At 46.1% G+C, this 25,703-nt stretch overlaps 1 protein-coding gene across 1 annotated transcript in view; it reads left to right on the top strand.

Moving 5' to 3' along the window:
- Positions 1-25,703, top strand: part of ATP2C2 (ATPase secretory pathway Ca2+ transporting 2) — a 43,053-nt gene that overhangs the window by 10,127 nt on the left and 7,223 nt on the right. Inside the window, 24 exon segments of the mRNA XM_075189369.1 lie at positions 3,962-4,072; positions 4,688-4,804; positions 6,212-6,301; positions 6,835-6,870; positions 7,417-7,478; positions 9,088-9,196; positions 12,053-12,202; positions 12,995-13,063; positions 13,996-14,071; positions 14,284-14,350; positions 15,578-15,702; positions 15,850-15,947; positions 16,419-16,520; positions 16,963-17,052; positions 19,264-19,365; positions 19,646-19,796; positions 19,953-20,123; positions 20,766-20,863; positions 20,942-20,992; positions 21,085-21,251; positions 23,049-23,117; positions 23,848-23,964; positions 24,515-24,662; positions 25,334-25,429. Of these exon segments, the coding sequence (XP_075045470.1) occupies positions 3,962-4,072; positions 4,688-4,804; positions 6,212-6,301; positions 6,835-6,870; positions 7,417-7,478; positions 9,088-9,196; positions 12,053-12,202; positions 12,995-13,063; positions 13,996-14,071; positions 14,284-14,350; positions 15,578-15,702; positions 15,850-15,947; positions 16,419-16,520; positions 16,963-17,052; positions 19,264-19,365; positions 19,646-19,796; positions 19,953-20,123; positions 20,766-20,863; positions 20,942-20,992; positions 21,085-21,251; positions 23,049-23,117; positions 23,848-23,964; positions 24,515-24,662; positions 25,334-25,429 (2,472 nt within the window).

Below are 25,703 nucleotides of genomic sequence, written 5' to 3'. Positions count from 1 at the left end.
TGCAAGAGGTCCTTACCTTAGGTGATAAATGGAAAACTTGCAGTGAGTGAAGAGGGTCGTCCCTGGCGCGGCGGTGTGTCGCTGGCCCTGGCGCGGCGGTGTGTCGCTGGCCCTGGCGCGGCGGTGTGTCGCTGGCCCCGGTGCGGCGGTGTGTCGCTGGCCCCGGCGCGGCGGTGTGTCGCTGGCCCCGGCGCGGCGGTGTGTCGCTGGCCCCTGCGCGGCGGTGTGTCGCTGGCCCCTGCGCGGCGGTGTGTCGCTGGCCCCTGCGCGGCGGTGTGTCGCTGACCCCGGCGCGGGGGTGTGTCGCTGACCCTGGCGCGGGGGTGCGTCGCTGGCCCCTGCGCGGCGGTGTGTCGCTGGCCTATTAGCAGGACAGTCCCGGAATCTAGAAGGATAAGGTTATGTGTTTCTGTGTGAGGCCCACAGTCGTGAATATTTGCACAAATAGAAGTATATTGGGACCGTGCATATTGTTTGGTTAATAAATAATATTACCGTCCACTTTTTAAACCATTATTAGCCGAGCGCAGTTTCACGTTTAGAGACACTTGGGCCCGTCCAGGAAAAGCGTTTCCCCACCGAACACAGGTAAAATATTTTCTATATCTGGCTCAGGAATGAAACCTGAACATCTACCAGAATATGAGAACTGGCTGCTCCCTCACAGGAACCGTTTGTTCCCAAATATCTGAAGTTCAGTCACCGTATAGACCGGTAGGATACAAAGGGCCGTCTTGTATAAAAGCAAATTACATTTACAGTATGAATGAGCTTTCAGTAAAGAGATTATCTTCTTATCTCCTGATTGTGCAGGAATCAGTAAGGAGCAGATCACAGAGAATTACGCAGAATATTTCTGTACAGTGATCCCTTTGTCTGAGAATGTGACCAGATGACAAGATACCATCCCGCGGTATGCAGCGTGCCTTCGGCGCCGTGTGCAGCGTGCCTTCGGCGCGGTGTGCAGCGTGCCTTCAAGGCAACGCGGTTGTCAGACCCGTGATCCTGTCTCTGGATTTGGAGAGAACGTTCCGTTCTCTGTTCTGTCATCTCCCCCCCATGGCCTGGATGGGGCCGCTCAGGGAGTACCCTTGTTTTGTGAACCTATAGGAGCTCCTTCTATACAGTCTGTAAAACAAGATTCAATATAAAACAAAAATAGGAGGAGAAGACATGTTACTTAGCTGTTGGTTTGGGTCAATATAATGCGTTGGGAAACAGATGGCTTAGGCAATGTGAGGATCATCGGCTGCAGTGTCACTACAAGTCCCAGCATGTCTTGTCCTTTTGGTTGGCAATATTTGAGAATAGTTTCCAGCGACACTGTGCTGGTCACGCGGTGAATCTGAGCTCGTGAGGAGCGATACTCAGCGGACCCAGGAGCAACCACCGTGTCTTGTTGACTAAATGTGATTATAAAGCCCCTTTACATTGTAATACTTCAATATTATAATGTGTAGCCCAGAGAATGAGAGGAAGATAGATTGTATTGTGCCGACGGTAAGAGTAGGGACTGGTTGCTAAATGCTGGGACTTTAAATCCTGGGACTGTCCTTGGAATGGCCGATGGTAAGTTAGTATAAGTTGTTGGGGAGCGCGGGCTGCTACCTCCGGCCTAAGGGAGTAATTACAGCCTAAATGGGAAGCCCGCCGTACAGTAATGTGCGCAGTATAAGATCCAACAGACGCTGCGCCAGTCCTGTAGGTGCACGATGAACAACTGGAACGCACCTGGGGGTAAATGTATCACGCTGCGAGTTTCCGGCAGGGTTTAAAATGTGGAGATGTTGCCTATAGCAACCAACCAGCTGTCATTTTGTAGACTACTAAATAAATAACTAGAATCTGATTGGTTGCTATAAGCAACGTCTCCACATTTTAAACACTGCTGAAAACTCGCAGCTTAACACTGGGCCTGGGCGCACTCTCTGGAACCCCAAAACGGACCAGGGCTCCCTTGGTACCTCTGGTAGCTTGTACAGGATCCCCGGCAGCTAACGCTCTGGCAATAACACTTACCTCTGGAATTGGCAGATCCCTGTGTTAGTCTGGCAACTTGCTCTACTAACCTGGCAGCTTTACCCAATAGTTTGGTATCTTCCCCCCGTCTGTCTACCAGAATGGTGGGTGATCCCCTCTTCCAAAGTACAGTTCCAAAAAGTTTCTGTTCCTGAATAATGCTTATTTGTGTGACCACTCACCCCTTTTCCTTCTCCTGATTCCCAAAACCTAAATGTCGGTAGGGTGTCTCTGTAATGCCAGAGGATTCTGGGGGGAAGGGGCGCACTGTTCTGCCAGTCGAGGGGGGGGGGGGGGTTTGGCTGAGGTCACATAATGCCCAGTAAAGCAGCAGAGAGTTAAACGTTTCCTGATACTTGTTCTTTGACTTCCTCTTCATGTCGCCTCCTCTGGCCGCTCTCCCAGCTCATTAAATAAACTCTGCACGTTCTTACAATTCATGTGTCCATGGATACAGACACTTATCCGTTATAAGTCCTGAGTTACCTGAGCGGGTGCAGTCGCGGTGCCAGTTACCCCCAGTGTTTCATAATACAAACATAAGGTGACTTTGTGGGTTCTGCAACAACTTAGATTGGGACAAACTGTTTTGGACATTGTTGGTTATGTGCATAAAACGTAGGTGCAGGAGAACAGCACGTAGTCCGTGTCTTTGAACACAAAGGATCTCTCACAAGGAAACAATCTACCTCCGAGGATGTTTGTGACCCCTATATCCACTGATGAGGGTAATCGGGGAAATGAGAACTGGTCATTATCCCAGGATTCTGGGAAACTAATATATTTGTTGAAAAGTTATCAACAATTGTCTCCCTAGTAAGAGAACGGTGGTAATCCCATTGCTAAGAGTCCCCTCCTTATGTATGGCGCGTGGTAATATCTCCAGCATTGCCTGGTAGTAAACATATAATAATCAGGCTGGAGATAATGCAGCACACATAGACCATCATGTAGCGATAAGGAGGGGGGGTGTGGGGGGGGGGCTGTGGGAATGATATTATGTTATTTGGCCAAACACCACACAATGTACCTCCCAGGGACTTTATTCCAGAGTTGGAGCTGAGGACTTGGCAGCGGTTGACCTCCCAGAGATTGGAGTGTCGCTATTTTGCGGTGTTACTAGAGATGAGCGAAGTTACGGTAAAGTTTTAGCGCAAATTACAATTTTGTTGCGGAACTGGTCGTTCTGCTATATTAATAAAGGGATGTACATAACCTTGTCTCTAATTCCCAGGGACAATATCAGGTATTACTGGCTTCCCTGGAAACAGACGGAAATGGCGGTACTCCCCCCACCTGTGAGACCCCCTCTCCCCCTCAGGACTGGGCATACTCAGAAGAGGCAGAGCTGAGGGCCCGGGCGGCGAGCGTGGCATTGCCGGGCCCCTGCCCAGATTGTTGTGTGGGGCCCACCACTGTTCCGCCCCTGCCTGGAAATGTCCCTATTTTTTAGTATTTGTCAATTGCAAAACAAAAGTCTTTAAGTTCATGTTCAAAGAGATTCTTCCTAAGTGCTGTCATTCTGTTGTTCTCTCGCTGTGGAAGGTAATATTTATGGGAAATGAGCATTTAATAGGCAAAAAAAGACATTGTAATCAGACTCTGTAAACAGGACATGCTGGGTGTTGTAGTACTATGAGCCCTCTAAGAGGTAATACTTTTCCTTGTAAACAATGTTTGACTTTGTTTGTAAATTCCTACCAGAATAACCCGGAGAACGTTTAGTATAAAACTCCAACCGCCGTTGGCCGTACAGTGTCCCCGCTGTGCGGCCAACGGGCGCAGTTTTCTATAACCTATGAGTGCGCGGCGCTGTGTTACATTACACCCGGACACCTCATGATGGGAAACCACAAGGTCGGGGTCCTTAGCTGAGTCTCCGATACAGAATCTACCTGCATTTACCTATAATTATCTTCTGTCCCCCCCCCCATTAACGCAGGCAGACGAGCAGTGCGAGCTAAAATCCGTGGAACAAGAAGATGACGTCATCCCGCTACCCGCCAAGGACGCCAGCCGCTTCAGCGAGGACAAGTTAATTAAATATTTACACGTGAGCACTTCTTTCTTTCATTAAAATACGGAGATTATGAGATAAAGCTTCACTGGTCACCCCAGTCAATAATCCTTTTCACCATAAAAATAAGTCAATATGTTACATGAGAAGCTCCTGAGTTTAGTCTTTAAATGATTCCCCATCACTTCTATTAGAGTTCAGACCTGTAATTGTTACACCTCTAATGCATCAATTTCCGGCCGCTCCAGGAGTCGTAGATCAGATATGAACAAAGCTGATTCATCTATAAATATTATATACGTGAGATCCCTACATTAGTCGCTTGTTGGACTACAATTCCCAGCAACACAACAAAGACTGTTTGTGGGGGTGGATACAGAGGGATCAGCTGAACATTGATGATTCTTAGTATTTCTTTCTCTCAATTAACCTCAAGCCTAGAGGGGGGGAGAGGGGGGGGGGGTGATTACTGATCTTACACCCTGTACACGCAGAGAGGGAAAATCAACACCGTATGGCCGTATACTAATAAACAGACCCCTAACACACTGCGTCATGTAAAGGTTCCTAAAGCTGCATCTCTACACCCCAAGCGCAGTTACAGGTCAGACATCGCCCTATTAACCTGCGTCCCATCTGTCCGCTCTGCAGGTGGATGTGAGCTCTGGGCTGTCCGAGGGGTCTGTGCTCCAACGCCGGGTGAAACACGGCTGGAACGAGTTTCAGGTGGAAAATGTGGATCCCGTGTGGAAGAAATACCTGGGACAGGTACGTGGCCCCTGGGGTGACTCTAGGTGTCCTGCTATAACGTGACGCCCCCATCCTGTATTACTGCACCGCGCAGCAGACCGTAGAACAGGGATTGCTGTATAACCGCACAGAATATCGCACTACGTGGTTGTAGGGAGCAGCTCTGCTGTTAAATAAATCAATATCTATAAAATGGACAAAGCAGAAAGCGGAGGTGATTTGTCCTTAAATGGTAAATAATTCACTCTATATACAATAAACTACTGACGCCTTGTGGCTCTAGCCTGGAGATGGGATTCGTTCCCAGAGGACAGAAATAATGTACACGTCATGTACTCACCGTAGAGCTGATAGCAGCGGCTGAACCAGTATCCATGACAACACCGTGATTAGTGAGGTCAGAGGCACCGTGTGTCGCTAGATCCTAGTGAATTGATTGGCTGCCACCGCTGTCTACACACTAAGGACAATTAGTATCCCCCGTATGTCTTGTATATAGGGCAGGGGCAAACACAGGATTTGTAGAGGGGAGTTTCCACACCACGCCACCAGTGGGCGTGACCAGCATGCATGGGGGCGTGGCTATAATATTAGACAGTGCTTGGCTGCTCTCCATCTCTTCCTATCCCCATAATATACATAGGCAATGCTGCGTGCACTACTGTTAGGTGCACGCAGCTCTCCCTTTTCAAGCAGAGCCGTGTGACTTGGGAGCAGGGTCCAGCCACCTCAATTATACAGTGCCCCAGGCTTGGAGGGGGGTTTCCAGGCACTAGGAAACCCACCCTCAGTTTGCCTATGTAGTGGGGTGGGATAGCTGTGTATTGTACATTAGCGTAATTTCACTTTAATGAGTACTGGGGTCCCTGTAGGACTGAGTTCATAAGTAATCTGTGAATTATGTGGGGCTGTAAACACAATATCACATAATAACACAGAGCTCTGTATACTGATCAGAGAAAACACTTAGTGAGTTTATCTGACCTCTGGGGAGTAGAAAGATGGCCGCCTCCACGTTTCTCATCACACTCCCAGCTGGTCCCGCGGGACGAAGGCAGCGCAGACATTAATGTAATCACGGCGTCTACAATCGCTGCATCCACTTACACATCTATTGGGTATCTGGCCAAACATTAAGGGCAGAGTACAGAGGACGGGATATTCCTGTGATACCGGGGGACTCGCTGTAAGATCCACTTTGCTCCTGAAGTATTTTGTAGTATTTAAGTTTCAGTTCCGGGTGTTACAGGTGGATGATAAACGGGATAAGCAGGAGCAGAAGATTATTACACTGTGAAATGGGCCATGATTAATACTACCTAACCCATTCATTCTGATATATACACATTGCTGCGTTATTAAAGGTTTATAGAAAACATTGAGTATTATTAAGTATAAAGATGTTTTATGTTCTTCGTTTCTTAGTTTACTAATCCCCTCATCCTGCTGCTGTTGGGCTCCGCGCTGGTCAGCGTCATTACCAAGGAGTACGAGGACGCCGTGAGCATTACAGTGGTAAGTGGGCGAGGCTGAGGCAGCCATGTTGTTTGCTGGCAGAGACAGACGCGCATCGCGATAGATGAGGTGAATAATGCGTTGTTTCTCTCCACCCTCCTCTGGGATCAGAGATACATTTATACAGCCTGTTACTGTCGTCAGGATGGAAAGACCAGAATACATAGGTTGTTGTTCATCAATCATACAGGGTTGTTCATGAACTGCAGACGTGTAGAGCTCAGGGGCTGTGTTGTGAAGCGTTATTAATGCTGTAATATTCCAATATTAAACCCGGGCTCTTGTAGATTGATAGTTTTCCATTCATTACCATTTGAGAGCGGCTGGTGGCGGCTCTGTTACATTTGGCTAAAGATCCCGGCGCAGACCTGGCCCCTCTCTCATTTCACCCAGTTGTGTCACCAGCTTTATACGCTCCGGTGTCCTGGCTGGAGATTCCCCGACCCTCGTTATTGTCAGCTGAGCTCCAGGAATCGCCGCGCAGCACCGTATGTGTATGACGGGTAACGTGTCTAATTTTCCTCTTTCCGCAGGCGATATTAATCGTGGTCACAGTGGCCTTTGTGCAGGTGAGGACTCGTACGTCTGGGAGGGAGGGGGGGGCTGTAAAGGGATTTTAGAAGAGATATAACGAGTGTTCTGTGTATATTGACACTGCCGTTCCAGAACATATCGTCCTTTATCTCGCACTGTCCCGTAAAATAAACATCAATGTGCTCACTGCCTGCGGGTTCCCTGTCGTTCTGTGAGCTTCTGTGTTACTGGTCAGATGGTGTCTGTGTGCCCCGTACTTACAGTACTATGTGGCGGGGCCCCAGGGCAGATGGGGCCCCCATCACACACTAAACATAGCCCCTATAATGTAGAGGACACAGCCTGGGGCGGACTCACCCACCTAGTATCACATACAAGCTACACTGGAAGTATTAGCCAGTTCTTTGCAATCTTACATTAGGACATTAGGTTTTTCATATGTCTATTTACAGTACATTATATTATTTTGCCTTTGTGTATATATGATTTGGATACAATGTAGCATTGTTCCGTGTTCTAGATATGACACAAAGTGAACCGTGTGCGACGCAGGTCTCTAACTGTCTGTATATTTTCGCTAGGAATATCGCTCAGAAAAGTCTCTGGAGGAGTTAAACAAACTGGTTCCCCCAGAATGTAATTGGTGAGTAGATCGTCTCAGCTACATACAGATCTCTGCACCAGTCAGCAAAGCTGCGCGGCGTTCCTGGTAGGGTCATGTGACCGCGGCATAATGTATTTTATTATAGGAGGATCTGTTCCATACACGGACAGACCTAGAGGAATAGGAGGTCAATAACATTTATACAGAACATTTATTTTTTGTTCTAACTTCCTAGTCCGGACTCATGTTGACCCCTCTGTGACACCTCGTCCTATACTGAGCCCCTCAGTATCCGCCGCTCCCCCCTCTTTCAGCGGCCCATTGGCTAGCACAGTTAGATACCTTTTGTTACATCATTTCTATCCACTATGTAATGTCATATATATATATATATATATAACAATTACAGACTCTCTCTGTCTATTCCTAATATATTACCTACATTCTTACACACCCTGGGGTGTGTGTCTCTGACCTTTATATTCACTGTTAACACCCTATATGTAAAGGTCCCTGTAACGTTCACTGGTGCGATTATTACATTATATCGCTCACATTGCCCTGGGTGTCGTCTGTACATAGTAACTGGCGTGTGACAGGGGAACCACGCACACGTCTGTACGGTCACTCCCGCACATGGCGTGATATTAAAGGATCAGACATTTACGTATAACCTGCAGAATGTGGGTGACTATACTATACGGAGCCATCAACGGGCGATTCCGTCTCTGAGGTGACCTTGAACTTGGATGTATCTATAGACGTTTATACTGTCTTCTTGCACCACGTATTGGGGCACACGTCTACGCATCGGGCCCCAGGGCCGGTCCAATAGTCGGCTACTTGGGGCACCTCCATTTTTTTCCCCCTTTCCAATGTTCCCAATAGTCTGCTGAGCTGAGTCTCGCCCCCCGGGGTAGAATGTTTCAGCCCCGTCTACAATCCGCCGAACCTGTTTATACAGATACAGGAAATAAATCAGAGAAATCTCCTCTAACACTCAGGGTGTGGAGCTCGGAGCATTACCTCTGCCCGAAAGAATCCAAAATATTCTTGTTAACATGATCTTTATGTGTTTTGTAAATGATTCGTTATTTACACTGAAATGCTAGAAGAAAATCATTATCTTTATAGAGGAATAAAACGAATCAATTGATTGTTACATTCTAAAAAAAAAAATCTTCCTTTTAAAGCCCTGTAATCAGTTTTGGGTGCGACACATTCATAGAATAATGCTGGGAGATCTCTAAAGAAGGAAATAAAATGTTCATTGGATGTAAATACAGAATATGTTCACTATTTACACAATAATTAGTTAATTCTGCTGATAATTTGGACCCAGCCATTTCGAAATAAGCTGAATTTCTGTACAACGGACACCAGGCGACACCCAGGACAATGTGAGCGATATAATGAGGGGACTGTAATAACCGTGAGCGTTACAGGGACCTTTACTTATAGGGTGTTACTGGAATCTGCACTATATATTAGGAGTAGAGAAATACATTTTGTTACAGGAAGAATAGTGAACGAAGCATTGAATGTCCCAGCTTTGTCCCCGGGAGCTCTCTGGTGCGATCAGTAAGAGATATATTGGGGAGCGCGCACGTCGTGTACTTGGGGTGTTAACGCTCTTTGTCCCTCTTAGTATTCGTGAAGGAAAGCTACAGCACCTGCTGGCCCGAGAGCTGGTACCGGGGGACGTGGTGTGTTTGGGAGTCGGTGACCGGGTCCCGGCAGACATCAGACTGACAGAGGTAACGCCAATGTACAAAGCAGGATTCACCTTTCACTAATAAACGTATGGGGACCCCCGAACCGGCCACAATGATTGGACATCTCCACTAATCATATAACCCATTCATAACTACATTAGTGACCTAGTTGTGAAGATGAACAGGTTCATTGTACAAGTTACCTCACTCCTATTGTGGCTGTCAGATGATCTTGATCTGTTCATTTTACCTCCTATGATCCGGTGTTTAATGCTGTTACTGTAAAGAATCTGTATGAAATCAGGAATCCAGTATGAAGCTGAAATGACCTTTCATCCAAGTGCAAGAAAGATAATGTTCTCTCCAGGTTCAAGGGTTAGAAATGGGGGAACGCACAGCTATGAAAAGATAAAAACATTAACAGATAAATGATTAGTTACAATCATTGCAAAATAAAATCTGTATTTATCGCCAGGTAATAGGTGTGACACTAACTGTACTCGGATACTTCTGTGATGAGCAGGACACAATATATAGACAATGAGGTATTTTTACTAAACTGCAGAGATGTTGCCTATAGCAACCAATCAGATTCTAGTTATCATTTATTTAGTACATTCTACAAAATGGCAGCTAGAATCTGATTGGTTGCTATAGGCAACATCTCCACTTTTCAAACCCACAGTTTAGTAAATATACTTCAATGTCTTGTTAAATGCAGTGTGTAATCCTTTGTTCCTGCATGAATACCTGCTGCGCTGTCATGCTTACCTGAATGTGGTATTAGTAACCAATCCCAGCTGCTACAGTAAACCGTGCGGGTTGGGTAACGGTGTCAGATTTACTTCCTCCTGCTCCATGTCTTTTCCTGATCGCAATCAGGTTATTTAACACTAGCTGGAGCAGATGTCACAAACGTCTGCTTTATGATTGGTGCATCCCAGTCACCTGATCAGCTTGAGCTGTAGACAGACTGAAGGGGTTAAAACGTCAGCTGTTTTCTTCCTGGAAACAATGGGAAAAATGCAGAACAATTCTGTAGTTATTTCAGTGGGGAAATGGTTATTTAAGTTGTGTTACTGACACCGGATCTATGTACAGCAGCGGCTGCGTATTCAGTACGGGATTCCGATCAGTGATCTATCAGATACAAATACTTGCTGGGATGATGACTTTAGCCTAGCGGCCAATCGGTTCTTTTGAAACTGGAGAAAGTTGCAGATAATCCGTCAGTGTAACTAAGGGAACGGGATCGGTAAAGATGGCAGCGACCGATAGCTCATAACCAACCATGTTTATTTCCATTGCACGCTCTTATGTTATACTGCTGTATCTTATCTCAGGACATCATAAATAGGCAGCTGTGCCTGATTGTATAATGACCTGGCTGAGAAGTGCAGGAGACGGGCAGAAAAATAAAGCAATGTGTTCAGTCAAAGCTGCAGGGGGGTGCACAAGCTGATAGAGCAAAGTGGCGTGAAGGTGCAATGCCCTTTAAATACACAGCATTGCCCGTACAAGAATGATCATTACTTCTAGGTGTCCATGGTGAGGCAGGAGTATGTATATGTGTGTGTACCTATACAATATGTAATGTGTGTATAATATATATATATATATATATATATATATATATATATATATATATATATATCTCTATATCGTATATTATACAAGTATAATCTCCTCAAAATATATTCCAGCAGCACACACTATTCTGTTGATCTGGTACAGACATATAATATATAGGACATGTCAGCGCTTGTTTTTTTGTAGAAAAAAAAAGCACCTTTACTGCAAAATACACCCATGTGCCAGCGATTTAAAGAAACAAAAGGCCGGCAGCCGTATCAATCCAAGTGCCTTGATTAAGATCCCTATCTGGATCGAAACGGCTGGCGGCCTTTTGTTCCTTTAAATCGCTGTCACATGGGTGTATTTCAATACAGTCTCTCTCTATCTATAGCAGAAGGCACTTGTGAAATACACAAAAAAAAAAGGATATTTATTCCAGGATGGTAGCGACGTTTTGAGACCACTATGGTCTCTTTTTCAAGCCACCACAAAGCGCATGACACCAACCATATATAGCCAAGTATAACAGTATATTGAAAAATCTATTATTAATATTTTGCTGTGAGCTTAGTACTGGTACATTATATATACATTGTAACTACTTGGACATTTTATAGCAGGTTTATTAGGGGGGTGGATGTGAGGGCAGATTTATTGGGGGGAAGGTCTGTGGAGCAGGTATATTTGGGGGGGTGGGGGGGGGGTTATGGGGCAGGTTGGTTGACAGTAATACTACTCTTAGTAAAGTTGCAGTGTGACGCATGACCCGGACTCTTGCAGGTCGTCCTTGCACACACACAGTCCGTGTTTGCTGTGGGTGTACCCTCTGACCAGATCGCGGCTGTTTAGTGTTTGCTCCCCTGCGCCCCCTCCTCTCACTCCTCCATTGTGTCCTTATGTTTATAGATTTGTTTCCAGCATATAAATTCTTATCACCTGGTTTACTGTCACGCCAGATAAGGCTGGGTTCAATGTAAGAGAAACCACCCAGACTAATTCTATGTCCTCCCACGCAGCCATTCCCCATTCCTGTGTCCGGTTACCTGGGATTCTTCCAGGCAACCTCTCCCTGGGTGGTACACGTCCCCCAGATGCTGATTGCCATAGATAGTACATTGCCAGCTGTCCTGTGCTCTTTAACCCCCCCCCCCCCTCCTTCTGCCGGTCCTCCTGCCCCCCTCCCCTCCTGCCCTCTTTGCCCCGCTGTCGGTCTTCCTGCCCTCTCTCTCCCCCCCCCCCCCCCCCCTTCTTCCTGCCCTCTTTCCCCTGCAGCCAGTAAACCTGTTATCCTAAATCTGATATGAAATGTTTTGTTCTTTTCAGACGACAGATCTGTTAGTGGATGAATCCAGTTTTACTGGAGAAACTGAACCATGCAGCAAAACCCACGGCTCAGTGGACGAAGCCAGCGGGATAGTAACACTGAGCAACATTGTGTTCATGGGGACACTTGTCCGATACGGGAAAGGGAAGGTAATTACAGTCTGTACAATGGGACCTCTGTTCCTCTGCGTCTCCCGGTAGTGCGGATACAATGTTACGAAAAGAAAACTAGAATTGGAATTTATTCTGTGCGCAAAATTATTGTTAATATTTGGATGTAGATATTTCATTATACTATACAGCATTATAGTTTATGCAGCTGTTTGTGGCCAGTTACACCTACAGAGGGGAGTTTGCTCCAATGCAGAAACAAAATTTTATTGTGCGTCATCATGTAAATGAGGTGCATTCAGAGGGAGGGGGGGGCACAATATAAACATTTGGTGGGGGGTCCTGTCACTAATACTTAACTCACTTCAGCGCCCACTTACGGCGTCCGCGCCCTCATCCAGTGGCGCATAGACAGGTTAGCAGTTACCGTTGTCCGACCTGGTCAGAGTGCAGAGCAAGGGGCTATACAGCGCTCGCCGGTGCTGCTCTCCATGGCGGGTGCTGTGGGGTGGGGGGGGGGGGGGGGGGGGGGGGTTGCAGGTTGTGGGGGTCCCTGATGTTTCTGGGACCTTCTAGCGGCTCAGGCTAAAATGTGCCAGTCAGCCCCTGATTGGTAGGTTGTTTTCATGTCCCAATTATGTCGTTGTATGTAGCCTATTGTGCATATCTCCTCCCACTCATTTACATAGAATATCACTGGTGGAGAACTCTGAAATATACATTTAAACAATAAGTATTTTTGGAGACGTGGCGTCACCATAAACCAGCAGATGTTTAATATACAGTAATGTTTCCTGATATTACACAAGTCACAGTGGATTTGTTTTGTAGGGACTGGTCATCGGCGTGGGGGAGAAGTCGCAGTTTGGAGAAGTGTTCAAGATGATGCAAGCGGAAGAGGTTTGTTCCCATCGTCAAACCGGGGTTAAATAGAACCATCCGAATTTCCATCTCCCCCCTAATAGCCTCATACAGGGAGAGCGACGTACTAACCCCGATCGCCGTAACCCGAGCAGCCAATCAGATGGGAGGATTGTGTGATTTGTTTACACCCCGTGTCCTGGATCTGTGATCATTTAGTCAGATTACGCTGCGTCTTACCATGAACTGGTCGGACCTGTCAGACGTCCCTGTATAGTCCTAATCTTTAAAAATGTAATTATGCTGATCACTATAGCAATAACAATTCATGTCCTTGTTTCACATTTCAAATTGAATTTAAATTGGCTCCTGACAATCTTATCTTCAATACTATTCACTAGAGCACTGCGGGGGGAGTTGGGGGGATTTGAGGAATGGAGGGGGGAATGATTTGAGGAATGGAGGGGGGAATGATTTGAGGAATGGAGGGGGGGGTGATTTGAGGAATGGAGGGGGGGTGATTTGAGGAATGGGGGGGGGGGGTGATTTGAGGAATGGGGGGGGGAGGAGGGGTGATTTGAGGAATGGGGAGGGGGTGATTTGAGGAATGGGGGGGTTGATTTGAGGAATGGGGGAGGGGTGATTTGAGGAATGGGGGGGTGATTTGAGGAATGGGGGGGGAGGAGGGGTGATTTGAGGAATGGGGGGTGATTTGAGGAATGGGGAGGGGTGATTTGAGGAATGGGGAGGGGTGATTTGAGGAATGGGGGGGGTGATTTGAGGAATGGGAGGAGGGGGTGATTTGAGGAATGGGGGGGTGATTTGAGGAATGGGGAGGAGGGGTGATTTGAGGAATGGGGGGGGGTTATTTGAGGAATGGGGGGGTGATTTGAGGAATGGGGGGGGGCTTTGGGGTTATCACTATTTCAGTGTCACCAATGTAATTATTTTTGTCTCCTCTTATTTTTCAGACCCCCAAAACCCCTTTACAGAAAAGTATGGACAGATTAGGGAAGCAGTTGTCTCTCTTCTCCTTTGGAATAATAGGTGAGAAGATTAGGAATTGGGGATTACTGTTGGGGAATAAATACATTGAAATCTACGAGGGAGGGAGGGGAAAAAGTTCTGGAAAACTGTAAAACCCTCAGTGAGGGAGGAAGGTAAATGGCACCATCTGCTGTGCTTAAACCAGGCTATCCTGGAGACATGCACTGTTATGTCCTGTAATATCAGTAATCCCAGCGGTGTTTGTCTTGCAGGGCTCATTATGCTGATTGGCTGGCTGCAGGGCAAACCTCTCCTGAGTATGTTTACTATCGGTGTCAGGTAGGTTCACCTCTCGGAGGCTTTCTGCAGGTTACATCGCTGAGTGATCACTGCCCAGAGCCCTAAACCTCCCGTCTGCTGACAAGATTACATACAAAAGACAGATTCCTTCCTCCCTGTCATTCACCAGACGCTTGTAATAGAGTCACAGAATATCCTGAGTGATTATAATACCAGAGACTGCGCTAATATGGGCCGGCCAAAGCGCACAGATTATAGCACTGTAAGAGCCAGTACCCGAAATGTACAGGTGACGTACGGATTAGTCAGGGTGCCGCCATTGGTAAACAAAACATAGGTCACTCTTAGGACATGAAAGTAAATCAGACTAATAAGTTGCAAAAAAACAACAACAATGTGACGAAGTGAATCCGATATAGGGGCCTGATCCACGTTAGTTTAGTAATCTAGTTTCAGGCTGATAAAATAAGCTTTCTCCAGCGCTAACACTGGGAAGACAGGGACTCGGTGGATAATGTGCACTTATCACAATGGTTACTTAGAATTATTGGGAGTAGGCGACGTTGGCTGCCACTCGTGCCTACCTTGGCTGTGTGCAGCACCTGCACTTTGTGTGTTTATAGTCTTTCCTCGTCGTGCTGACAGTAAATCAGATAAGAGGAGATAGTGATCCAGGACGGTGGAGTTACAAATATCTAATGTGTTTAGCACTAGATTCCTGTCGCCAATAGGGGCACTTAAAATAAACGTTTTATTGTTCAATGGTTCATATATATATTTTACCTAAAATCGTTTTAAATCAGGCCTGTCCAACCTGCGGCCCTCCAGATGTTGTGAAACTACAAGTCCCAGCATGCCCTTCCAGCTATCAACAGGTTGTCTACTAGGAAAGCATGCTGGGGCTTGAAGTTTCACAACACCTGGAGGGCCGCAGGTTGGACAGGCCTGTTTTAAATGAAACTGAAAACCATTAAACAAATATAATAATGTATTATATAAAGGTTTGTGTCTGAACCGGTCAGTTGCAGAATGATGTCAGACTATAAACCCCCTCAGCTGAATATAAGTAGGGATATTGTCCCCGGCTCATAAGAGGGTTCCCCTTTAAGTCGTCGTGTTGAGTATCTGAATTTTTTCAGCTATTGACCCTTGAGGGAGGTCTTGGGGGGGGGGGTTGGAGTGCCCTGATACATACAACGTCTGCAATAATAATCTTCATATTTCGGCACCTTCATCACTGTGACGCTGCACGTTCCCGTCTTTCAGTTTAGCTGTGGCCGCCATCCCAGAAGGCCTCCCTATCGTTGTCACCGTCACATTGGCCCTGGGTGTAATGAGGATGGCCAAGAAGAGAGTCATTGTCAAGAAACTGCCAATAGTGGAGACACTGGGTGAGATATAAAACATACAGACCGCCATGTAGACCGAGTGTTTACACCTATAGCGTACACCTTGTATAGTGGTGGATGTGTATATTTACGTCTCTCTCTCTGATTTAATGTGACGATCTGTATATTCCCTGCACGTGACACGTTCAGGCTGCTGCAATGTCATCTGTTCGGACAAGACCGGCACGCTGACCGCCAACGAGATGACCGCCACCAAACTGGTGACGTCGGACGGACTACACGCGGAGGTAAAGTCATCGCTGTAGATTTACTGTACTCCAGAGTCTCCACCATTACTTGCTTTACACAATAACAGGCCGGTCACATATGTATTTCTACCAATGTCTATATTCATCTCACGACCCTCGGTGGATAATAAGACAATAGGTTATGGTTACACGCATCCATGAAGCACTGACAGGAAACAGTTTGTTTTGCAGATTGTTGGAACAATGTAACAAACTAACAATAGTCGTAGCTGCCAGAGACCAGGTCTGTTGTGGAGTACGGGAGGGAGGGGGGCGGGGGGGTAAAGCCCAGATTAGTATCTTTTCAATGTTCACTTGTTAAATGTTGGCTGAAATCCCCAGCTCACAAGTAGATAATTTCCAAAACAAATTCCAAAATACGCCAATTTAAATTGAATAATAATTTGCTGACCGTCTTGTCGTCCATTAGGGATGTGAATGAAATCTCCTGTCTCCTCGTTGTCCCCTCAGGTCACCGGCATCGGGTACGATGAGAAGGGGACGGTCAATTTACTGCCGTCCAATGAAGAGGTTCACGAGTTCTCCAACGTGTCGGTGGGAAAGCTGGTGGAGGTGAGATCAGTAGAGAGATGGGGGTTACAGGCGGCAGCTATCACCAACCTATCTTATATCATGTACTGTAGAACTATACTGCTTATACTATACAACGGTAAAACTGGGCATTATAAGGTACGATTTATTAAAATGGATTATGAAGCAATTGATACTGTTCTAGTACATGTGATTGTTCATTATAAATTCCTGCAAATAATATATGTGGGTTCTGATGTTTATAGCCTATAATAGGTGAGTTCTGGTGTCATCACTTCGGTGATTATTAGTGTATTATAAGGAATAATGCTTCTTACTATAAATGTCTATAAAGTCACCTGTACATTTATCTCCTTTGGTGATTTCCATATTTACAGTATAGGCTGCATAAGCGTATATAATACATGCACAATACTCTGATTATATATATATATCATACATTCGTTCTCCTGTTCTCTGTCAGGCCGGATGTATCGCCAATAACGCCGTCATACAGAGCGGCGCACTCATGGGGCAGCCAACAGAGGGCGCTTTACTCGTCCTGGCAATGAAGGTAAGATCTCTGCCCCACCCACCCTCAGATCAGATATATGTCAGAGAATACGCCTGGCGTATAACGTGGTAGGAGCGTCTCCCCGGTCACAAATTATATTTGTCAAAGTTTTCATCCCTTGACGGATTTTGAGCGGTTTGATTATTGTGTTTATATTTGCTATACAGCTGCTGCTCTCTGTTATCAGACATTTTCTATAAATGGTGGCTAACATGTATTTGCTGCGTTCATCTATGTGGTAACTGGTATCTGTTACAACTAGATTTTTACTTTCCCTATAAGCTGTCATTATCTTATAATGAACTAATTACATTCCCTTCCTCATAATATTATATTATTATTATTATTATGTTTAAGTTTCATAAATGATAGATAATATTATAATTAAAATGAATACATATGTTTATTCACTATTATTATATTATAATATAATATCCACATTCTATGCATGTTGTATGTTCCCCGTCAGCCGAGTACATTGACATGTTGGTCGCTGGGATTCTTCTCTCTGTTGCTGTTAATTGACTTATAACAGCGTGGCCGCCATTGTTAGAGACGTTCTGCAGCGTTCGCCGCTCACAAAATATATTTTGGGTAACATACTGGAAGAGGGGCGGGGGCTTCCCCCTGGTCAGCTGACCATACAACTGTAAGCTCACATGCCCGGCCCCTCTGTTGCTGTGGGGTATCAGTTTTATCCGTGTGGCTTCTCTCCTAGTCCCTGCCCAACACAATAAGAAGGGGGTATGGGGCGCTGCGTCACATCGGCGTTTTATTTTGCCGCATCTTTCCTGTGTTGAACGTCAGAAACACATTCTGTGTGTCCTTTAGTGGGCAGAACACTGCATGACCCGTTTTGGGGTGTTCTACCTGTGTGATGCAGCCCTAGTATGTCCCCCGGACACAGGTCTCCCCGTGCGCGGTACACGATGTGCCGGTCCTGTGTGCACGCAATCAGCTCCGTCACTCCCAGGTGATATTACATAACAAGAGACACGTGTTCTTACTAACACAAAGGGAATCCGTCTTCTGACAATGCGGCTAAACCGGTTTCACTTTATATATAGCGTGACGGTATCTGTAGAGACACGCCAAGATCACCACGCATTGTCCTGTGTATGATGCGTGTAGATAAATATGTGTAAGGCGGGACACGGCCGAGAACTTGTAACCGACACTGATGTTCATGTATGTGACACGTAATGTCCTACACGGAGCAGCAGACTCTGTCCTTCCTGAGGGGACTGTGGCAGTAATGTAACTGCTGAGGTTCTACACTGGGGGTCTCCCCCCGGCTGTTACACCTGAGCTGCTCCCTAAACTTCTCTATAAGCACAGGCTTAATATCCAGCACCCCCCTACTGCTGATAAGCAGTTACTGCATCCTTCCAACTTAAATAATAATTCAATTAGCAAGATGATCCCACAGACATGTCCCAATTTTCTATAGTAAAAACTTTACTTTGCTGATCAGATCTGTTAAATAGATTGTGGCTGCAAATATACAGCGCAATTTACTGCCTGGCGCTGCCCTCCGCAGTCATCACTGATAAATGGGCATCCAGCGCGGCCCAACTAGGTATCACCAAGGGAGAAAAGTAAAGTAAAGCTGGGTACACACTACAGAAATTTCGACAAACTTTTAATGCCGAGCGATTTTACATGCGATCGATGTTCCGATCGCTCGGTCCATGGACTGCATACACACAGCCTTGTTTAGGACGAGAAAGGGAAGAGCGGACCTCACGTTAGTGACTTTTTACAGCCATGTTGTCGTGAGCAGTGACTGTAATTTCCTACTCACTGTCGTGGATCCGTCGGAAGATTATACACACTACACAACGGAAACGAGATTGGAACGAAAATATTAAACGGTACGACCAACCAAATGAGGCGACAATAGTCCATTTGGGCAGACTTTCGACCATTGTGTCACTACACACACTGACCCGACTTTTCAACGAGCGGTCGTATGTCGGCTGTTTGAGCCGATTATTGGCCGAAAACAGTGTAGTGTGTACCCAGCTTTACAATGAAGTTGTCTATTAAGGTGCATTTGACATATTTACAAAGAGGGAGAATCCCGTCTATCACCACCGACAACGTATGAGATGGACGGATCCGTCATCTAATAAAACCAATGTCCAGATAACGATCTATGTGTCTCTTACAGCAGCTTAATCATCGTTTATGCTCATTACTGTATTCCAGATGGGTCTGGGAAACGCGAGTGTGAATTACATACGCAAGAAGGAAATCCCGTTCAGTTCCGAGCAGCGATGGATGGCGGTGAAATGCGTGGACAAGTTGGAGGTAAAACAATAAAGATTTTACCGTAAACGGTCTGCGCAGCCTTTACAGCCAAGTACAAATTTCTGAACACGTGAAAATTACGCAGAACGCGTCGTATCCTCTAATATCGCCAATCCAACCTCTGCCGCGTTACACAGCAATACGACTCAACTTGCTCAAATGTTTTATTCTACTCTGTACCAGAAAATATGTTTCTAATTTAATTATTTTTCTTTTGTTTTATGTTGGTTGTTTTTCTCCAAAGTAATTTCCTCTCCGTTTTATTTATTGTTTTCGGAAGAACCAGGAAGAGGTGTATTTCATGAAAGGTGCGTTGGAGGAGGTGATTCAGTATTGATATAATAGTGGGGGGATCTCACTGCCCCTCACACATCAGCAGAAATCTCTCTACCTCCAAGAGGAGAAGAACATGGGGACCCAGGGACTGCGGGGTACGTGGAATATTTCACTTTTCTGTATTTTTAGCACGTGGCTCCTATTATGCGGAGATGCAGCGTCCGTCCCACGTGTGTCTGAGCGTGCGCTAATACTGCGCAGTACGGGATGATTCCCGGATATATAATCTGTCTCTTGCTCCGTTTCTCCAGTCTTGGCCTTGGCCTCCGGCTCAGAGTTGGGGAAACTGGTGTTCCTCGGACTGATCGGTATAATTGACCCCCCACGTAGTGGGGTGAGTGAAGCTGTTCAGATCCTGCTGGAATCGGGGGTGTCTGTGAAGATGATCACCGGGGACGCGCTGGAAACGGCTCAGGCCATCGGTGAGTGCGCAGTATAACGTACAATAATAATTCAGTTGTAGCTATAATTACACTTAATACCTAAGCTCTGCGCAGTGATTACCGTGACGTGTGTTCACCAGTTGTCGCTCCAGGCCTCCGTCAATCAGTCCATGGACTGCATACACACTAGCCTTGTTTAGGACAAGTGTAGGACAGGGGCTTGCTGTGTGCAGTGCAGAGACAGGCAGGGAGAGTGTGCTGGCCGGCTGCTCTGATTGTGTTTTAAACATAATCAAAGTGGCTGGGCATTATATTCTCCCTACCTGTCTCTGACGAAAGGACCTGCAGATAGTGTGCAGCCCCAGGTCGCCTTAGCTGTCAAAAAGCAGGTGGGGACTAAATTGCGCCCCCCCCCCCCCCCCCAATTGTCCCCCATAAAATAATAAACTAGATCCACACCTGTGCTCACGTGGGGTGCTCTAATAGACTGCACTGATAGAATGGTGTACTGTGATAGACTGCTAATAGGCCGTACTGATAGATGCTGTGATAGACAGACAATACTTCTACACTGTGATGGACACAGTGACGGACTGATCCAATAGTGCTGTAATACGGTGTCCTAGTCATGAAAACCTTCCATGGACTCCGCTAATATAATACTTCCCGTGTCCCGTGCAGGCAGGAGTATCGGACTATCTAATGGACATCTGAAAGCTATTTCTGGAGAAGAACTAGATCGTCTGGATGAAGCTTCCTTGTCCTCGATGGTCAACAAGGTCTCTATCGCTTAAATCCTATTGAACTGTGTTTTTGGCCCCTCTACATCCCAGAACTGACTGTGGTTTGTGTTCCAGGTGTCCGTGTTCTACAGAACCAGCCCGAAGCACAAGCTGAAAATCATCAAGGTACGGTAGGACGCAGCGAGCCTCGCCCACGCGGGCCACAGAGCTCTGTCACCCTCAGGGTAACCTTCTTCCCCTGTCACACGTGTCCTCAGGCTCTGCAGCGCACGGGGGCCATCGTTGGCATGACCGGGGATGGCGTGAACGATGCCGTCGCTCTCAAGTCGGCTGATATCGGCGTGGCAATGGGCAAGACGGGCACAGACGTCAGTAAGGAGGCAGCGGATATGATCCTGGTGGACGATGACTTCTCAACAATCATGTAAGTAAATGGAATCGCCCAAAACGTGACTGATCCGCGTTCTTCCTGTCAGTTGTTCAAGTCATGGGGAACAGTGTTCTTGTAAGAAATTGTTCACAGGAACAGGTTTACTTAAGAAATACAGATGGTCCTAAATTGACAAAATTATTTAAATTTTCAAGACTATTTCTGGTGTTTAATATTCTCAGTAATGTAATAATATCACTGTGTCTGTCAGGGGTAGATGGGACAGAGCAATGCTCTGCAGATCTATAGAGAGGTCAGTAATGTAATAATCTGCAGAATATATCACTATGTATCTGTCAGGGGGTAGATGGGACAGAGCAATGCTCTGCAGATCTCTAGAGAGGTCAGTAATGTAATAATCTGCAGAATATATCACTATGTATCTGTCAGGGGGTAGATGGGACAGAGCAATGCTCTGCAGATCTCTATAGAGGTCAATAATGTAACAATCTGCAGAATATATCACTATGTATATGTTAGGGGGTAGATGGAACAGAGCAATGCTCTGCAGATGTATAGAGAGGTCAGTAATGTAATAATCTGCAGAATATATCACTATGTGTCTGTCAGGGGGTAGATGGGACAGAGCAATGCTCTGCAGATCTCTAGAGAGGTCAGTAATGTAATAATCTGCAGAATATATCACTATGTATCTGTCAGGGGGTAGATGGGACAGAGCAATGCTCTGCAGATCTCTATAGAGGTCAGTAATGTAATAATCTGCAGAATATATCACTATGGATCTGTCAGGGGGTAGAAGGAACAGAGCAATGTTCTGCAGATCTCTAGAGAGGTCAGTAATGTAATAATCTGCAGAATATATCACTATGGATCTGTCAGGGGGTAGATGGAACAGAGCAATGTTCTGCAGATCTCTACAGAGGTCAGTAATATATTAGTCTATCCGGGCATATGACTGTGTACGACAGCAGTTTGTACATCAGTGCATTCGGTTCCTAGAACACATGTACTTGATGTATGGTTGGTTACACCTCTTGTAGTGTTTGCATTGAGTCTACACTGACACTAAGTTAACAGCTGAGACATGTAACATTTCCATCCCATTAAACAACATTAGTGCCCAGTGACGGACGTCTAGTGCTGGATAATGGAGGTATAACGCTCCCCATCTGTATTCTAACCGCACTTTATTCTGCGGTCTCCCCGCTCATCCGTCACAAGTGAAGGGTCTCTTGTTTGTAGAAGTCCTGAGCGGAGACAGCAGTCTCTTGTGGACATAATACAACGTTTATATTCTCTCCTCACGGTTTATATGAATCATTATTAGGAGAAGCAGAGATGATGCCAGGAATACAGAGATTTACAGCACCCAGTGGAGGGAGGGGCCGCTATACGGACGTTGGGGAACTGCTACTTCTCAGTGCAAACATGGGGGTTTTATGAGAACGGGGGTCTAAGTCTGGATCCCTGGCCCATCGTTTACTAAAGATTCACCTGTAACATAAGCAGCAAGCGCACAGTTATAGTTAGTTAGTACCGCCAGTGCAGAAAGACCACGTGTAACTAGGTCCAATATAGGCAACTTGTTGGTGAACTACAAGTTTCCATAATGCTTCCAGTCCACGGCTGTCAGGGCACGGTAGGACTTGTAGTTCTACACCAGCAGGAGAGCCCAAGCCTGGCGCTATCAGCTTGTGATAACACAACGAGTTAGTGATTTGCAGTATGTGGACGTTTGTCCCCCTGGGCTTTCCGTAGCCGCTTGTACTCAGGTACAGTTACAGCTGTCCGTTAATACTCAGTAGTACTCTATAATTTCTTACATTGCAGGAACGCCATTGAGGAAGGGAAAGGGATATTTTACAACATCAAGAATTTTGTCCGGTTCCAGCTCAGCACGTAAGTGACCATGTAATTATCTCCTCCTCGTTAGTAGCACTGACAGCTGGGATAAAATAATGAATGGATGTACACAAGTGGAAATGACAAGTGTCATTGTCCGGTCACGCAGAAGCATGTGAGTGGTGTCCAGGACTAACATGGACCTCTGTATGAACCGAACTATGGATGACACATTATTATTGCACTCAGATTGGCTCTATAGGTGTAAATGTGGTAACAGAGAGGACACTAGAGGTGGGTGTACTATATATAACAGGACTGGACCCCCTGCGTCTCTCCAGCTGTTGTGAAACTACAAGTCCCAGCATACCTTCCCAACTATCTCCTGGCAAAGCATGCTGGGGCTTGTAGTTTCACAACAGCTGGAGAGAGGCAGGGTCGCCAGGCCTGTTATATTGTGTCCATTCTGTGCCTGGGCTGAATCCAAGCGGACACCACAAGTGCAGACGGACAGTGTCCGCATATAAAGCAGATGGGGTAGTCGTCCGGCTGGATCTACATTGCAGTCAGATGTTGTGAGTGCTGTGATTTGCAGCTGAAATAGCCTAATTTGCCATCAGAACCACAGCCTGCACGGTCCTCTTTAGGCTGGGGCCCCAGTGCGCCCCCCCCCCCCCCCATTATATAACGTCAGAGATCCGTATGTGTATTATATATCTGGGTACATAGACTGCTGCTCGCTGTGTATCTGTAGAGGACATAATGTGACTGTTTCATGCTGTTACAGGAGTATCTCTGCATTAAGTCTGATCACGTTATCCACCATCATGAATCTGCCCAACCCTCTGAACGCCATGCAGATTCTCTGGATCAACATCATTATGGACGGGCCCCCGGCCCAGAGGTAATGTCCCGCACGTCATACACCGCGATACAGAGCGTTCTTATCTCCATCATCTAATCAGGAAGAACAGGGTTCAGGCCCCAAAATTGCACATAACTGCTCTTGAGTGCCCCCCCCCCCTCCCATTTGACTGACCACCCCCATTCCAACTCGGACGGACAGAAGTCGGGTGCATAAGACCATCTCCATTAGAGACAGACACTTGTCCCCTCTCAATGCTTTTTGCCAAATATATTGCTATCGAATAAAAAGATATATCCCCCCCCCCCCCCCCAAAAAAAATACATTTATTAGGATGTTATGAATGTCTACTGTACATGAAATACATTGTTACAGCCGTCATCACTAGTAATCAGCACTTACACCTGACCTGTAGCTGGAATAAGTGCGTTCTTTGGCCTATGGTCCAGTTCTGGGCGAGCGCAGAGCGACTGTGCACAGAAAACAACGTATCGCCAGTTCCACTGCTGATGTAATCAGGCCCCTTGTAGTTATAGACATCTCATGCAGTAACTGTCTGTTCAGTTAACCATTACTTTGTCTCCTCCAGTTTGGGCGTGGAACCCGTAGATAAAGACGCCATCAAGCAGCCGCCCAGGAACGCCAAGGAGGCGATACTTAGCAAAGCGTTACTCCTCAAGATCCTGCTCTCCGCCACCATCATCATCAGCGGGACCCTCTTTGTCTTCTGGAAAGAGGTTGGAACATTTTAATTGCCTAACAATTAGTTGTAAATGAGTGTGACAATGTGCGGGAAGCGGTGGAGCCGCCTGGTAGTGCAGAGTGTCAGGAAAAGCAATTACTGATTAAATGACTAATTCCCAGGGCGAGATCTAAAACACGATGACTTGGTTCATTAACCGATAAGCTGCAGCCTCTTATACTCGTTAGAGCCTCAATTATGTACAAACAACAAACAGAGAGATGATAATCTCCATTGTATACAGTACAGAAGATTTAGCGGCGCGGTGGATGTACATAGATGGCTAAATTCCGAAAGGCCTCTGTTTTACGTTGCGGTTTCCTCTGACCCCATTGGCAGTAACAGTCGGGGGTGGCGTCTTCCTCTCTCCCAATAACATTGCAGCGCAGTAATCAGCGCGCAGAGGGAGAAACGTGTCCGTGCGCGGTGCTTGTAGGGCGCAGCATTGTACACGGAAGACGCCACATATACAGACACTATGCTTTATTCTTTTATCATGACCTCCTCACTGTACAGCGCTATATAATATGTTGGCGCTTTATAAATAAAGGATAATAATATAGACGCACTAAACACTTTACCTGTAATAATCATTTTCTTCTATAATTCTTATGAATTGAGCTCAGTTCTACAATTTCTATAATGTGTTTTATCCCCAATCTCCAGATTCCTGATGGGAAAGTCACCCCACGGACCACAACGATGACCTTCACCTGTTTCGTGTTCTTTGACATGTTCAACGCCTTGTCGTGTCGCTCTCTGGTAATCACCGGTTTTGTTATATGATCGGGGAACATTACACAAAGACCAGTAATAATCCGCATTTACTAACACGCTGAGATAGTCGCAGACACAACGCCGCTCCCCACAACCAAATCTATGAAATAAAGCTGAGAAAGTAGGGAGGGGCTGGATACAATCCGAAAAAATAAATGTGACGTGATGGGTGGGTTTGGCGACACCAGAAACAATGTTTTTTTTTCGTGTCGGACCAGTTTACATGTTTTACTAGTATTGAAACACCGGTAAAAAGAAA

The sequence above is a fragment of the Mixophyes fleayi genome, chromosome 10 (assembly GCF_038048845.1).
Source record: "Mixophyes fleayi isolate aMixFle1 chromosome 10, aMixFle1.hap1, whole genome shotgun sequence".
NCBI classification, from domain to species: Eukaryota; Metazoa; Chordata; class Amphibia; order Anura; family Limnodynastidae; genus Mixophyes; species Mixophyes fleayi.
This window is presented reverse-complemented; position numbering and strand designations above follow the sequence as displayed.